Source organism: Podarcis muralis, chromosome 4, assembly GCF_964188315.1.
Source record: "Podarcis muralis chromosome 4, rPodMur119.hap1.1, whole genome shotgun sequence".
Lineage (NCBI taxonomy): Eukaryota > Metazoa > Chordata > Lepidosauria > Squamata > Lacertidae > Podarcis > Podarcis muralis.
Genome location: NC_135658.1, coordinates 69,881,587 through 69,899,390, shown reverse-complemented (window position 1 = coordinate 69,899,390; position 17,804 = coordinate 69,881,587). Strand labels below are relative to the sequence as shown.

The 17,804-nt window shown below is 42.0% G+C and overlaps 1 protein-coding gene across 8 annotated transcripts in view; it reads left to right on the top strand.

Annotated features, from left to right (window-relative positions):
* STS (steroid sulfatase) overlaps nt 1–17,804 on the top strand; it is a 102,321-nt gene that overhangs the window by 42,533 nt on the left and 41,984 nt on the right. For all 8 annotated transcript variants that reach the window (XM_077927535.1, XM_077927528.1, XM_077927529.1 and 5 more), the window contains one exon: nt 14,082–14,219. In XM_077927535.1, the coding sequence (XP_077783661.1) occupies nt 14,082–14,219 (138 nt within the window). The remainder of the gene's footprint in view (nt 1–14,081; nt 14,220–17,804) is intronic.

Here is a 17,804-nt window from a genome sequence, read left to right as displayed (position 1 = left end):
ATGCTGGCCACATGACCCGGAAGCTGTACGCCAGCTCCCTCGGCCAATAAAGCGAGATGAGCGCCGCAACCCCAGAGTTGGCCACGACTGGACCTAATGGTCAGGGGTCCCTTTACCTTTACCTTACCTTCAGTAGCTTAGGGCCTCATCAAACCTAAATCTGGCCCTGCTTGTAAGACTACTGAAGAGCAAGTAACTTGAATATAACTATTGCTCAATACCGCCATTCATCATTGTATTAATATTTGGTTAAAACTTTCATTGATTGTAGATCTGTTTCTTTAAAAACCCACATTTCTATGGCTAGAAATGAGCGTACTTGTGTACTATGTAGCAGCACTCATGACATTGTTCTGCTGGTATACATTTTCCCTCCTTTTCATTCCCTGAGAGAAACTAGAGGATTAAGCAGTCTCTGATGGTGATAATCTATTCTAAAAGTGCTAAAGTCTGTGACAGCCCCAGTGGTATCCATTCCAAAGCTGTCAGCTTGAACGCCTTTGCTCAAGCATGCTCAGTTTTTCCCAAAGAATAGCAATGGCCAAATTCAAGTGAGTGCAACCTGTAAATGTTGTGAATGCTGATTTTTGTACCGGGGTCAGAAGCAGTGCACAGCTACAGGTCCGATGTACCATCAACCCCCCCAAAACAGTACATCATGTAGAATCCATTGTGAAGCCCAGCTGTCCACCTGATATGTAATCTGCAAGTCATAGACAGACAGGATTGCAGATATGACAATGTTATAGGTGTTTCTACTGTTTCAATGGCAGTTACACCTCTGGGTTGTGCAATATGGTATTGGTCCTCTGAATATTTGTGGCCTGTTGTTTTATTTAAAGCATTTGAACCTTTACACCATAAGATATTTGACAGTTACATTTTTTAAAATGATTTTTTCCAAACAACAACAACACCCACATACATTTAAAGAATTCTAGGGATCATGCAGTCATGAGATAGTCTTTTCCACAGTGTCAACTTAATAGTGAACATAAACAATGGTTCCACGTACAGAAAAAGTGAATTGGTGGAATCCCTTTCAAGGGAAACAAAAGCTATTCTTGTAGACCATTAAGGGCTTTATTCATCATGCATCCAAGTCAGCAGAAAAGGATAAACTTTGGACAGCCAATGATATCTTAGTTCTGAACGTCAGAAACTTGAAGTTAGAATTTGCCTGTCAACTAGTTTGATATACAAGGCTATTTTTTCCTGACAGGTTGCATCAGTGATGATGTCCTAACAAATATATTCATACATTTGCTTTTAAAAGTTGGAGTTTTTTTTAAGGATATGTAAAGGGAATCAAAGCAAGCTATTATGATACTGCCAAAAACATCAAAGCTGTTTGTAAGAACCGGAGCTTGGGGGTGGAGGATTGTATTTAAGATTCTTTCTTGACACAGCTTTGCTTTTGTTAATTGAGTTAATCTGTAAACAGTGGACAAACTGAATCTTCACTTTGCTGCATCAATAATGTAAAAGCATGGGTCAATTTTTAAAAAAAAAATACAGAACCTTTGCAGTCCTGTGCATGCTTCCAGAACCTGATGCTTCTTTGGACTGTACTGAATGGTTCAGTGAGCATTTCCTGGAAAAACTTTATGTGCTTCACAAGGGTGGGGAGGATGTGTTCTGAAAACTCATTGCTCTTACATTTTCCCCCAGCATTATTTGCAGAGTTCATAGCTCAAATTTCAGCGGTGCCCTGAGCAGCAGTCAAATCTGGTGCCCACCCCCACCTTCCCTTCTACATCATAGTTGTGGCACCCATGAGACTCTGTACTCAACAGGTTGCACTCCCCTAAATCTGATTCTGTTAGCATGAATTGGATGTACAGTGGTACCTCGCAAGACGAATGCCTCGCAAGACAAAAAACTCGCTAGACGAAAGGGTTTTTTGTTTTTTGAGCTGCTTCGCAAGACGATTTTCCCTATGGGCTTGCTTCACAAGACGGAAACGTCTTGCAAGTTTGTTTCCTTTTTCTTAACACCGTTAATATAGTTGCGACTTGACTTCGAGGAGCAACTCATAGAACGCGGTCTGGTAGCCTTTTTTGAGGTTTTTAAAGACTTTGGTGATTTTTGAAGCTTTTCCAAAACTTTCCCGACACCGTGCTTCGCAAGACGAAAAAAATCGCAAGACGACAAAACTCGCGGAACGAATTAATTTCGTCTTGCGAGGCACCACTGTATATGTTGTACTAGGAATACAATAATATGTTTTATTGGACAAATTTTTGCAAATATTTATTTGTTGCTGACATCTGTAGAATTAGTTGTTGTCATCTTTGGAAAATTAGATTCCGATTGCTCCATTCCCATTGCTGGGGATTTTTACTCAGAAAAGCTCTTTCCCCTTTCAGTCAGCACACAGGGATTCTTCAGATTGCGGAGAACACATATGTGTTCTATGGTACATCCTGTAGGCTGCTCATTGCCCATCTGAGGAAATGGTGCCCTGTACAGAGAACCAACTATAGTAATCAATCTGTTCATGCATAGATGTTTATTGGGGGAAATAGTAAGATGTATATGAGCCAAATACCTTAAAGCAAAATGATCAGATCACATAAAACTAATATAATGCCAGTGATTTGGGATGACTTGTCCCATCTCAAATCTGGCTGTCTTGTAAAATGCACAGCATTCCTTTAAGAGAGCTTTGAAATGCATGAGGCATGAATGGTGCATATTTGGCTTCGAGGTACAGCAATAAAGTCAGCGGTGTGACAACCAAGTAATGTGACCTTCCAAAAAATATGTCCAAGATTGTGCAAGGTCTATTTCTGTCAAGGATTGGCGAGGAAGATAAAGCAATACACGAGCAGCTTTTTGTGGATAGTTTGCAAGAAGCAACACACATATAGCTGCCAAATCCCTTGTCATTAGAGGATGAAAGTATGCTACTTAGCTCTGTGGAGAAGTATGTGCTTTGCATACAGAAGGACACAGGTTCAAATCTCCAGCATCACCATTTCAAAAGATATTTTGTGGGAGGGCTGGGGCAGAACTTGATCAGCTGGTTCTGTCAGTCAGAGTTGATGGTTCAGACAGAGTTTAGCAGCTTCACATATGTTTGGAAGGGGGGGGGATAGAAAACTGAGATCAGAAGAGCAAAAAGTCAAAGAGCTGGAGATGCCATTATTTTATTTCTGCTGTAGGGATCTAAGGCAAAAGCAATTAACACTTAAATCATGCCATAGGTTGCAACTCATCCTGCAGGCCTATCCTTTGTGGCAAGGGTGCCAGCATGAATAAAATATTGGCAGGGATCAGGTAAGCCCCATCCCACATAATCACAAAACATGGCACCATTTGAATTGCAGTGCCCATCAACTTTGGGAGGGCGGCCCCCTCAAACATTTTATGGGGGGGAAGGGACCTTGGCCCTTAGCAGTGGGCTTCTGTGCTTGGTGGGGGGAATCATACTGTATGTGTGCCTTCATCTCTTCCCCTGCCACCCCTCATTCTCTTCAAAGTGATGGGGCAGTGGTGGTGCCTCCTCCAACCCCCAGCTCAGATTTGGGAAGAGGTAGACTCCACTGTGGGAGCAGGGCCGGGGCGGGAGAGTGCTAGAGTCCTGTCTAGTCAAGTTGCGTGGGATCAGTCCCAATCTGTTACCTCCGAGGATGTGGACAGGCTGCTTGGATGACTGAAACCAACCACCTGTCTCCTTGATCCATGCACATCCTGGCTTTTAAAAGCTAGCCGGGAAGGGCTGGGCGATGGGCTCTGCGGGGTGGTGAATGCTTCCCTCTGTGAGGGAGCCTTCCCAGATCCGCTGAAAGAGGCGGTTATCAAACCGCTTCTTAAAAAACCATCTTTAGACCCGGCCAGTATGGCCAACTATCACCCAGTCTCAAATCTTCCATTCTTGGGCAAGGTGATTGAGTGAGTGGTTGCTGAACAACTCCAGGCACGCCTGGAAGAAGCGGACCATTTGGCTCCCTTTGAGTCAGGATTCAGGCCTCATCATGGGACTGAAACTGCCTTGGTCGCACTGGTTGATGATCTCCAGCAGGCTAGGGACAAAGGTGAGAGCTGTTTCCTAGTTCTGCTGGATCTCTCAGCAGCATTTGATACCATCGACCATAACATCCTTCTGGACTGTCTAGAGAGGCTGGGAGCTGGGATACAGTGCTTCCGCTCCTTCCTCCTGGGCCGTGTTCAGAAAGTGGTGGTGGGGGATGAGTGTTCAGACCCCTGGGCTCTCACTTGTGGGGTGCCTCAGGGTTCTGTCCTCTCCCCCATGCTTTTCAACATCTACATGCAGCCGCTGGGAGAGATCATCAGGGGCTTTGGGCTGAGTGTCCATCAATATGCGGATGATACCCAGCTCTACCTCTCTTTCAAATCAGTGAAGGTCTTGTGTGAGTGTCTGGAGGCAGTTGGAGGATGGATGGTGGCTAACAGATTGAGGTTGAATCCTGACAAGACAGAAGTACTGTTTTGGGGGGACAGGAGGCGGGCAGGTGTGGAGGACTCCCTGGTCCTGAATGGGGTAACTGTGCCCCTGAAGGACCAGGTGCGCAGCCTGGGAGTCACTTTGGACTCACAGCTGTCCATGGAGGTGCAGGTCAATTCTGTGTCCAGGGCAGCTGTTTACCAGCTCCATCTGGTATGCAGGCTGAGACCTATCTGCCCATGGACTGCCTCGCCAGAGTGGTGCATGCTCTGGTTATCTATCGCCTGGACTACTGCAATGCGCTCTATGTGGGGCTACCTTTGAAGGTAACCCAGAAACTACAACTAATCCAGAATGCAGCAGCTAGACTGGTGACTGGGAGCGGCCGCCGAGACCACATAACACCGGTCTTGAAAGACCTACATTGGCTCCCAGAATGTTTCCAAGCACAATTCAAAGTATTGGTGCTGACCTTTAAACCCCTAAATGGCCTCAGTCCTGTATATCTGAAGGAGCGTCTCCACCCCCATCATTCTACCCAGACACTGAGGTCCAGCACCGAGGGCCTTCTGGCGGTTCCCTCGCTGTGAGAAGCCAAGTTACAGGGAACCAGTCAGAGGGCCTTCTTGGTAGTGGCACCCACCCTGTGGAATGTCCTCCCACCAGATGTCAAAGAGAAAAATAACTACCAGACTTTTAGAAGACATCTGAAGGCAGCCCTGTTTAGGGAAGTTGTTCATGTTTGATGCATTGCTGTATTTTAATATTTTGTTGGATCTGCCCAGAGTGCCTAGGGAAGCCCAGCCAGATGGGCAGGCTATAAATAATAAATTATTGTTGTTGTTGTTGTTGGTTCACTTCTACTTCAGCAATGGCAGCATCTCTCTGTTATTTTTCCACACAATCCTGATGTTGTGACCCGCCAACACACATACTTACCCAACATCCACATAGCAGTAGCTGCCATGCTCCCTTAAGGTGAGTAGTGTTGTCCTGAAAGATCTCCTGGAAGCAATCTGGAGCACTTGGAGTATGCAAAGCGACTCTTGGTATGCGGATAAATGTAGTACAACGAGCATCTCCCTATTTCTATCTGGAAAATATGTGGAAGGCATGCTTCTGCCTACCTAGACTTCTGCTGTCTTCTTTATGAAGTCCATTTCTTTCCTACTCCTTCTTCCCTAGATCATATTGGCTGCCCTCTGTGATGGTAGAGAAGCTTGGCCAATATCTGCTGGAGTGTCACCATCACTACTGCAACCAAATCCTTTAGCACATATGTTGGAGTGCTTTGGCACATAAGAAACTGAATGCAGCTAAATCTATTGCTGCTTCTTGCTTCTTCCTAAATCCAAATGTCAACCAGAAAGACAGAGAGCAAAGTTTACCTTCAGCAATGTGAGACACCCCAGAGGGGAATTCATAATTAGGCTCCATTTTCTTCTTCTTCTTAACAATGTCTGCAAAGAGATTCATTCACAGCTTGCATTGTATACAGATGGCAAGTACAGAACAAGCTTCAAGTGTCTAACAGCATTAAGATATACAAAGCTAATAGGGCAGTGTAGTGCAAGGCAGAGATGCAACAGTGCCGGCACCTTTGTGAACAGAAGGGCAAATTAAGGGAGGGAAACACAAAAGCTGGCCACAGTTTCTTCACCAGAGTTACACATTGATGGTAATGAGAGTGATAAGGAGAAATAGGGAGGTGGGATGTAAACTAGCAGCAAGATTCCATAAATCGTATAAATATTGCATAAGTTGTTTGCATATGCAAAGCAGAATCTTATTTCTAGATATACACAAAACAAATATGTATTACACAGCAATTGCAACAATAAATATTCAACCTGCTTCCCCATCTCTGTATTACCTTGTAATACTGTGGGTATCCTCATCGATAAACATCCCCTGTGGGTGTTTTCTGTTGCATATTGATAGTCAGTTTGGGTCCCACTGTGTATTAGGCCCCATATAAGACCACATATTACCGTAGACCTATGGAGGACTGCTCAGTGCATACTGCTTGCTTTGAGATAAATAAGGATCGTAATAGATGACCTCCTAAATACGGTAAATAACTGTGACGTGCACAGGATGCCTTCATTATGTCAGTAGGCTCAGTATTGTCGTGACTTAACGAGAAATTAATGTAACATCTTCTTGAATTCACCTTTCTCACCATAACCAGGTATGATAGAGTTGTAGTCCACCTGGAGGCAAACAGGTTCCCCATCCCTGCTCTAATACACAAGGAGCCATGACACACTCATGGAAACACAGGAACAGCCAGCACTTTCTCCATTGATTCTTATACAGAACTATACAGGCTGGAGGCAGAGGAAGCTTTGCTAAACTGATTTCTTCTGTTTATCAGCGATTTGCATGCAAAGATGCTGACATTTATGATTAAGAAACCTGAAAAACAACCACTGAAGAAAGGGTTGTATCCTCCAGAGGTTTGTGTTGTAGTTGTAGTTTCTGTTCCTTGACAGGTTCTAATCATGGAAGAAATGAACAACCTAAGCTGGGAAGGTCATGTCTTTGGGGGCAAATCTTAAGAACAACTAATTTTGACTTATGTGTAGGGGAGCCTTTATGTGCCTTCTCAAGAGGACAGTGAAGGGAAGAGTGGTGTAAACTTTGGCCTGCTAAAACACTGCCAGTTTGCATGAAATTGTGCTGAATCACAGAACTGTGGAGTTGGAAGGGACCCCAAGGGTCATCGATTCCATCTCCCTGCAATGCAGGAAGGTCAAGTAGATCATACATGACAGATGGCCATCCATCCTCTGCTTAAAAACCTCTAAGGAAGGAGAGTCCACCACCTCTCATAGAAGTCTGTTCCACTGTCTGACAGCTCTTACTGTCAGAAAGTTCCTCCTGATGTTTAGTCGGAATCTCCTTTCTTGTCACTTGAAGCCATTGGTCCAGTTGCAGAAAAGGAGATCCATGATACTGGTTCTGCTATTGGAGCCATGACAGTGTCTCCCTTGAGAAAGGTCTCAGTGAGCTGCCTCTATGTTGCAATTATCCTGCCGTCTTCCAATCTCGTAAGGAGATTGCCATACTCAAGGGCATTTCTTCACTGTACTTTCCTTTCAAAAGCACTGTCCATCTTCCCCCCTGTAATTCCTCTTGATTCTTCAAGAGATACTTCAGAGTAGATGAAACCGCAAAGCTTTCCACTGAGGGGGGAAAAAATCAGTACTAGAGCTTATGTGTATTGAATAGCATTGAAGAAGAAATAATTTTAGTATGTGCTGCTCATCAACTTCCAGTGCTATGGTGCATTGAAAAACTGTACCGGCCATAATTCCAAGCCCTGGTATTTTAACTTTGCTTGGTATATCTTTCCCCCTTCCATATGCCTGTGCATGAACTCATCTGTATATATCAGGGATGAGGAGCATGCCTTCCAGATGTTGTTGGACCCCAGGACTCCGCAACAGCTCCAGTGGTCAGGGATGCTAGAAGTTTCAGTCCTACAACATCTTGGGGGCCAGAGGTTCCTCATCTTTGGCACATATTCATCTTTCCTCTACTTCAAGTGCATACATCTGAATATGTTAAGTTTTTGTTTACAGCAGCTGATGCCTCAAAACATTTTTAGCTAGAAAGTTCTTGCATGAAAATGAAGTATTTAAGCGTCAGTAGTTCTTCTGTATCAGTGCTGGGCTTAAGGAATTTTGCCTTTCTTATTCTTAGCATGCAAATAGAGGTGCCATTTAGAAAGGCAGCCTTTCCTCCCATTTCCTCATCCTGTCACTGTGTCATAGTCTTAGGTCTGTGGGTGGTTATTTCCCAGGAGCGCCCCAATCTCTAGGCAGTTCCACAAACTAAGTGCATAATGATAGTAAGGATTTAAATGGGGCAACAAAATAGCCCAGATGGTCAGAACATGGTGCTGATAATGTCAAGGTTGCAGGTTCGATCCCCATATGGGGAAGCTGCATTTTCCTGCACTACGGGGGTTGGACCAGATGATCATCAGGAGCCCTTTCAAATCTATTGTTCATTGATTCGACACACAATGAATCCTAAATGCAGGTAGGTAGCCGTGTTGGTCTGCCATAATCAAAACAAAGTAAAAAAATACCTTCCAGTAGCACCTTAGAGACCAATTAAGTTTGTTATTGGTATGAGCTTTTGTGTGCATGCACACTTCTTCAAATACCATGGACTTCCATTTCATGCGGCTCAATGTGGTGCCTTCCATAGTTTTAGTTACAGGTAGGTAGCCGTGTTGGTCTGCCGTAGTCGAAACAAAATAAAAAAATTCCTTCCAGTAGCACCTTAGAAACCAAAGCTCATACCAATAAGAAACTTAGTTGGTCTCTAAGGTGCTACTGGAAGGAATCGTAAATGCATTAATCATTTTGCCCACAAAGAAAACTGTGCACTTTGCACTTAAGCACTGTGTTAAGAAGACTAATGTAGTTATTGTTCAATTGTTTTAAAACTATTACAATAACAGAGCAGGGCTTTCGTAGCATTATATCAGAATCTGGACAAACTGTGGTTACTCTTACCTGTGGTTGAAGGAAGCCAACTTCAAACCATGGTTTATATGAAGCTAGCTTGTATCAACAGAATCTAGTTTAAACTAGTCATAGTTTAGCACTATGTACAAACCCTAAGCTAATGTGAACTGCAGCAAAGCATTCTGACCTCCCACTTAGAGCTGCACCAGAGGTGGAGAGAGTAGGTGTGAGTGCAAGAATCTGAAGCTCACTCACAATCCATTAAGGTTAGATCATTGTTTATTATTAACTCAGAATGAGGCCATAGAGTAACTTGGCCTATGGGCACCTTTCTGAATTGCACCCACTCTACTTTTGTGCCAACATCTTTGGATATATATTGTTGTGAGAAGGGTCAGTGGTTAGATGATCTGGGCTTGCAGCAGAATGTTGGACTCTGTGGTGTCTTCTTCCTCCAGTCCAATCTTTGAATGTATCTATTTTTCTAGGTGTATTTTTGAGTGTATTACATTTCTTCCTTGGATAATAATGTAAAAGTGAAACATTCTCCAAGCCATCCCAGAGGCCTCTTTAGGTTCTATTGTGTCACAGTTCTTCACTCTAAAAACTAATGAAATTCAGGCACAAAGAGACTTTTCATGAAACAGCACCTGCAGGTCTGCCACCTCGTCATAATTTAAGCAAATGTGAAGTAGGATTTAAAGAGACTGCAGGAATGATATTTTCTCCTTCAGCACTTTGAGAAGGGATGTAAGTGGACTTTAACGCTTACTGCTATTACTGACGTCAAACTTTTAAATAATCAACCCACTCCACTAATGTATCTACTAATTAATAGAACCATAATTTAGTAGAATGTGCTCCAGTTTGAGATATTTAAATCATGGGCTAACTACTCAAAGGAAAATCTCAACGTCACAACTTGTTTACTCAGTGAATTGTGTCCTTCATGATGTGTGCCTTGCTCACATAGGGTGTGTGTGTGAGGAGGGGGAGAGAGATTTGCAACTTTTTTGTTTTCAGAATTTTTGCTGAAGAATAAGTGCTATTCAAGGATGGAATAACACAACTGCCACATCTAACACTTATTCCTTCAAATTTCCATTTGGTCTTATCTATATTCATTTTAAGTTTTATACTTTAGAACATAGCATTTGTAACTAAAAAAGTGTTAATTAATAAAAACAAGGAAAGAAAAACAAGATGAAAACAAAAAAAAGACAGGGGTGAGCATTTTATGTTAGTATCATATATATTCATGAATATATCCTTGATGGTCCCCACCACCACTACCACCATAATATGGAAAAATGCAAAGCTGTCATTGAACAGCTCCCAATGGACAATTTGTTATACTGCATCACAATCCTGAATTTGCATGAAGTCAGGATGGGATAAGGGAGCAAAAGGGAAGGCAGACTGCACAACACTAGTGGTAATGGTATGGGAGTGAGGAGGGAGAGCCATAGAGGGGGAAAGTGCTGGTTTAAAACAATGGCAGAAGTTTAATTAAAACGGGTGGAGGAAATTGAAAAGAAAGTGGCAGCTTTAAACATCAGTAGATGTTCGACTAAAGGAGGGATTGGGGAAATTGAGCAGAAATAAGTGGCAATTTAAAACAATGACAGAGGTTTGAGCAGAGTGAACAGGGGAAGACACTGAGGGGGAAGAGGTTTGAGTATAGCAATATGGAAGTTATGAAAAGCTCTGTTGCATGAGCTTTTTGGTTCTAGCTTCTGTGTTGAACCCATTTCTGCTATTTTTCCTTGCTGAAACTGGTTTTTTGTGTGTGTTTTGTTGGGCTATCTGCCTTCTACCTTACTAGTTTCAAACAAACACCAGCTACCACTGGCCACAGCTTTTCCTATACAGTTGTGCCCCGCAAGACGAAAGGGTTTTCCGTCGCGGAGGCGCTTCGCAAGACGAAGTTCCCTATGGGCTTGCTTTTAAGTGAACATAAAACATTTACAATAGGACTATGAATATTGTTACTGATAGTGGATCACAGCCACGTAAGTAAGAGTTGTAAAAGCACTTAAAGGGCATTCTTATTTAGTGTGTGTGTGTGTGTGTGTGTGTGTGTGTGTGTGTGTAATGCATTTATCACAGAGGCTCATTATCACTCATGTATTACATTTCTATAATGTTGCTCATTCCACCTGTCACCTCTCAATACTTCTGAGCTCGTTGTATATAGTATCATCATAAAAACACCCATTAGATTTATTTTCACTTACAAGACGCAGACATTGCCTTATTTGTCCTTCGTTCATCCATCCCAATGTTCACAAAGGAAACAGAGAGGTAAGTTCTATCTTATTTTCATGACACCTATTTCTGAGGAGCAACAAAATGTGCAGTTTTGAATGTCGTCACATGTCAAATACAGATGAGAAATGATTGCTTCTAAAAATAACTTGTCATTTTATCAGGTTTTTTTTTATTCTTCACTCTACTGCATCATAACCAGTTCACTTGCTTCTTTCTTGTGTTACTGGGGCCATTGGTAAAACAAATATAGAAGCCAATAAATTCCCCTTTTATTGTTTTTCATGAAATACTGAGGTCCGGAACAGGTCATACTTCACCAATATATTCTTTCCGCATCTGTAACATATCTAGAATGTAGAGATGGGGCAGAAATTTGTGTCAGTTTGTACCTCAGGGTAAATCTGCCTAATTCACACTTTCTGAAACAATAGTCCTCATGAATATTCACCAGCATTTTAGCACAAAATTGTGCTAAAATGCTGATGAATGTTCATAAGGACTTAGAAAAGAATAAGCTATGCAAATGCAGAGAACTGAATTTAAGATTCGAAGAATGAGAACAAAGAGAAACCAAAATTGACAGTTTCTCCTATCCCTACTAGTATGTTATGGCCAAGCCAATACAGTGGTACCTCAGGTTACATACGCTTCAGGTTACATACGCTTCAGGTTACATACACTTCAGGTTACAGACTCCGCTGACCCAGAAATATTGCTTCAGGTTAAGAACTTTGCTTCAGGATGAGAACAGAAATTGTGCTCTGGCGGCGCAGCAGCAGGAGGAGGATCCATTAGCTAAAGTGGTGCTTCAGGTTAAGAACAGTTTCAGGTTAAGTACGGACCTCCAGAACAAATTAAGTACTTAACCCAAGGTACCACTGTGTTGGCAACAGCATCACTGCTAAGGAGATGTAATGATCTCCGTTCAGGGAAGGAATTCAATCCTACACCTTTTCCTCAGCACCTGGATTATTATTTGTTATTTATCGTATTTATTCACCACCTTTTCCACAAAGTAACCCAAAGTGACTTACACAATAGTATAAACATTAAAACCAATTATAAGAAACCAGAGCAGAATAAAAACCTACATAAATAGGTAAATTCCATACATATAAATGACAGGTCTAATGCATACAAGCCTGAATTTGACTGAACACTAATGGGAGCAAATATCAAATCTGCCTGATCAATTCTAGAGAAGTGATCCATCTAGCTCTTGTGGAACCATATCAACCAGCTACAGAGTGTTTCTCTTTTCGCGTTAAAATAGATATATATGAAAAAGCTGATGTGGAAAGTGTCGCTTATTGCTCATCTATGGAGTACTTGGTTTTTGTTTGTTTGTTTGTTTTTTAAAAAAATGAAATCTATGGTAAGATAAGTGTTACCGTTCTTCACCAGAGATGCATAGTTCCACAAAACAAGGAAATGGGTGAAGAGAGAGGAATGTAACAAGTCTATGTGACAAGGAACTGCCTGGCAGAATAAAAAGTGAATAGCTATTAGGTCTGCACTCTTCTGTGAGGAAGAACGCTGGGCTCTGAAGTTGGATGGGAACTGGCTTGAAATAGAGTGCAAATGGAAATGTCATGATGAACCCTGAGAAGTCTGAAGATGCACTACGTTTAAGCTGAAACCATTAATAGAATTGTGAATGTGGCGGTGAATGCAGAAAAAAAAAGGGAAGGATCTTGTTTGGGCATGCAAAAAGATACACACACAATGAAATACTATATACAGCCGTACTTTGGAAGTCGAACAGCCAAGTTCTTGAACGTTTTGGCTCCCGAACAATCGAAACCTGGAAGTGACTGTTCAGGTTTTTGAACGTTCTTTAGGAAGCTGAACATCCGATGGGGCTTCTGCACCTTCTGATTGGCTGCAGGAGCTTCCTGCAGCCAATCAGAAACCACATTTTGGTATTCAAACGTTTTGGAAGTCGAACTTCCGGAGTGGATTCCGTTCGACTTCCAAGGTACGACTGTATATCTATTTAAAAGTAAGTCTCATTGTGTTCCATGGGGATTATTCCCAAGTAATGGGGTTGTAGCCTAAACATAGATTACAGGAAAGACTAAAAATTAAATAGATTTGATTCCCTCCCCCCATGTATTAGAAGTAACCATTGGCTGGAAAGAGCAGGTGCATAAAAAGGCTGCTCTCTCCATCAGATATATAACATAATATCTTTATTTTCTGGCTACATGTTGTAGTGCCTAGAATGCAGGCTTTATAGCAAGGTTCAAATGTCTTCTTAGATATCTAGCACTTATTTACTTCATGGGATATCTTCTTGGCTATTTTATTTCTAATCAGCTTATTACAAAAGCATTCATCTACATTCTGTCATCTTAAACATTGAAATCTAAAATATGGAGCTTTATCCTGAGATGGTGTTTGGGCTGGTGTTTGGGACTGGGATGTTTGAGCAAATGCTGAGGCCCCCAAACCAGACACCAGATACTGAATCCGCCCATCTCCAAATTTCCTGAGATTTTATTACCTCTTTCGGGATACTAGAATCCAGGGTCATCCAATGACGCTGAATGTTGAAAGACTCAGGACTGACAAAAGAAGGTAGTGCATGGTTAAACTATGGGATTCGCTCAGTTGGTTACAGCGTGGTACTGATAGCACCAAGGCTGTAGGTTCAATCCCCATAAGGGACAGCTGCATATTCCTGCATTTTAGGGGGTTGGACTAGATTATCATTAGGCTCCCTTCCAACTCTGATTCCATGATTCTAAGATGTATTGATGCTATCAACTTGAATGGCTTTAAAAGTGGATTAGACAAATTCATTAATTTTCAGGTTTTCCATGGCTACTAGCGATGATGGTTATGTTCTTCCACTGACAGAGGGATTTGATAAGTTTTTATCATCCCCCCTCCTTTTCCTTATATTTTTAAAGGGCAGATTCTCCATGCATTAGATCAATGGCACCTACGTGAGCAGACTCTTGTGTACTTCACATCTGATCATGGGGCACATGTGGAAGAAATATCAGACAACGGAGAAGTCCAGGGTGGTTACAATGGAATATATAAAGGTATGAGCCATTTACTGTTCTTACTATTGTGTTTTACAAGAGCTGGGAGGAAATGTACGATTATAACCTTCTTCTTCTTCTTTGGTGATCACTTGTAGCCGAGTAAGATTGTCTTCCATGAACACAGTCTTAATGGTGTGTCCATAGGTGACTGTGGAGGCCAATTTTGGATCCATATATCCTTCCACAGTGGGGACATGGGTTTCTGGGCGGGAGTTGATCATGGTCAGGGTTTGCCAAACGTGCTTTCCTCTTAGCACATTTCTCCCTTTTGTCCTGAATTTGAGCGTCTTCAAACTCCATGACACCTTTGGTAAAGGCTATTCTTCAGTTGGAGTGCTTGCAGGCCAGTGTTTCCCAATTGTCAGTGTTTATACTACATTTTTTTAGATTTGCCTTGAGAGAGTCTTTAAAACTCTTTTGTTGGCCACGAGCATTACGCTTTCCATTTTTAAGTTCGGAATGGAGTAGTTGCTTTGGAAGACGATAACCAGGCATCCAAATAACATGACCAGTCCAACAAAGTTGATGTTGAAGAATCATTGCTTTGACACTGGTTATCTTTGCTTCTTCCAGTATACTGGAAGTTCGCCTGCCTTCCCAAGTGACATGTAAAAATTTTTGGAGACACCGTTGGTGGAATTTTTCGAGGATTATAACCGTACTCGAATGCTCTATGTTTTTTTCATGAAAGTGAATATACATTTAGTATAAGACTGTGAATGTTATTGCTTTTGGGATGTCACAGACATATAAGTAATAGTTGTAAAACTTGAAGAACATATATTAAGTATGTGCATTTAAGTAACACATTTATCACTGATATTCAAGTGATAAATTTTATACAGTGTTGTTTATTTTAACCCAGCTTCTAGTAATCTTATGGTGTAGCTTCTATTAACATGCATAAAATCCTAAAAAGACACCCATTAGATTTACTTTCTCTCAGAATAAGCACATGCTCTCTTACAGTGTATTCCTAATGACCTCCACTCAGAAATAAATCCTATTAAATTCAATGGGGCTTACAACCATATGAGTGGGGGTAGAAGTTTAGCTTTATTTGTTTGTATCTCACTTATCCATCCAAATCTCATTCTACAGGAAGGAAATAGTGATGCAAATTCTGCGTTATTTGGGGAGAATGCCTTGCCTAATGAGATTGGCTGTCCAAAGAACTGCAGTCTTGAACAGCCTTTTCCTAACTTCAGGCCCATAAATGTTGTTGGACTACAACTCCCATTATTCCTGACTTCTGCCTCTACTGGCTAGGCATGGTAGGAGTTATAGTCCAACAGGATCTGGAGACTCACGGTTGGGAAAGGCTGATCAAGATAATAGCATGAATTCGCATATAATGAAACAGACTCACATTGCAAAAAACATCATCAGTAACAAAAACTCTTGACTTGAGAGGATTGTGGCCAGCCAATAGCCCATCAAGTCCAGCATCCTGTTCTCACAATGGCCAACCAGATGCAGCTTGGGAAACCTGCAAGCAGGATTCAAGCAAAAGGGCACTCTCCCCTCCTGTGATATCCAGCAATTGGTACTCAAAAGCATTACTGCCTCCAACCAGGGAAGCAGGAAATAGTCATCATGGCTAGTAGCCTTTGATAGCCCTCTCCTCCATCTATTTTTCTAAAACTTCTTTAAGACAATCTAGGTTGATGGCAATCACTGCTTCCCATAGGAATGAGATGCAGGTGGCGCTGTGGGTTAAACCACTGAGCCTAGGACTTGCCGATCAGAAGGTCAGCGGTTCGAATCCCCGCGATGGGGTGAGCTCCTGTTGCTCGGTCCCTGCTCCTGCCAACCTAGCAGTTCGAAAGCAAGATGAGCGCCACAACCCCAGAGTCAGTAACAACTGGACCTAATGGTCAGGGGTCCCTTTACCTTTACCTTACATAAAGAAGTACTTTCTTCCACCTGTCTTGAGTCTTCCAACATTCCACTTCCTTGGATGCCCACGAGCTCTACTGTTATGAAAGAGGGACAAACATTTTTCTCTATCCACCTTCTCCATGTCGGGCATAATTTTATTAACTTCTATTTTGTCAACTCTTCCTCTCTTTTTCTCGAACTAAAAAGTTCCAAACAGGGCAATCTTCATAGGGGAGGTGCTTCAGCACCTTGATAATTTTGACCACCCTTTTCTGAACATTTCCCAACTTATCCTTTTTGTAGCGACCCAACCAGAACTGTATACAGCATGGCTATTTGATATTTAAGAAGCATACAAAAATCACAGTAAACCACACACGTTCATCCACTACTATAAATTCCCTTTTCACTTCTTACATTATTTTTTTACTGTAACATGTCATACTTTTAAATTCATAAATTAATGTAAGGCTTGTTTTTTCTTTCTTATCAGAAGAAGCAGAACTACATCAGCATCTAAATTGAGTACCTAATTAGTTTAATGAGCTTCCCAAGCTCGAGAGAAAGTTTAGAAAGCTATATAAAAATCTGGTTGTGCCTGTTTATAGAGTATTTTTGGAATTTAATTTTATTAAAAAATTAAACAAATGAATGGCTGTGTAACTCCATATGATCCAAAGTTTGTATGATTAGGTAATTAAAAAGGACATTTTGGAAAATGTGATCCAAATGTTTGAATAAAATTGCTAATTGCTGCTAGAAAAGTAAAACAGAGGGTCCCATCTCTTAAGTGTGGATTTGTATGTTACCATAGTGACACGGTTGCTGTTTCCCTGTGGAAACAGCACTACTCTGTTAATGTCTATAAATAAATAAGAACATGAGTTAGATGAATTACACTATTCCTTTCTATACTAGCTTTGCTCCCCTAACAACAAGTGAGTTAGCCCTATAGAATTTTGGATATCGTTATAACAGCTGCCAGAATAACATAAGAAGGCCCATGATAGATCAGAACAAATGCCTATCTTTTCCAGCATGTTGGTCTCACAGTGGCCAACCATATGACTATGGGAAGCCCACAATCAGAACATTAACTCAAAGCACTCTCCCAGTCAGGTTTCTGGCATCTGGTAATTAAAGGGTCATATTGCCTCTGTTACTGGAAGTAATATGCCCAATGTGTTGTTGGATGACTAGAGTGGAATTCAGCACTGCATTATCACTGTTGTTCCAATGATGATGAAAGAATCTCCACTCACCTTTCCCTTGTGCTGTTCTGGGGGTTCCCTCAACCCTTGAGAGATTATTTGGGGTGAGGTGGCAGGGAAGCCCCATTGAACTAGTGGAGCTCATTGTGCTGACTCCTGCTAGTGCAACTGCTTAATTGAATCCACCCTAAAGCCCCAATATCCCTGATCATTGATTGGCCTTGCTGGCTGGGGCTGATGTGTATTGAGTCCAACAAACATATGGAGGCCTATAGCTTCATCACCTCTATTATAGGCAGTGGCGTAGTGTGGGTTGTCAGCACCCTGGGCAAGGCAAGTAATTTGCGCCCCTAACCCGTGGATTTGCGCCCCCTAAGCCGTGGATTTGCGCCCCCTAACCTGTGGATTTGCCCTAACCCCAGATGTTGCGCCCGGTGCGGCCGGCCCCCCCTGCACCCCCCACGCTACGCCACTGATTATAGGTGCTAGT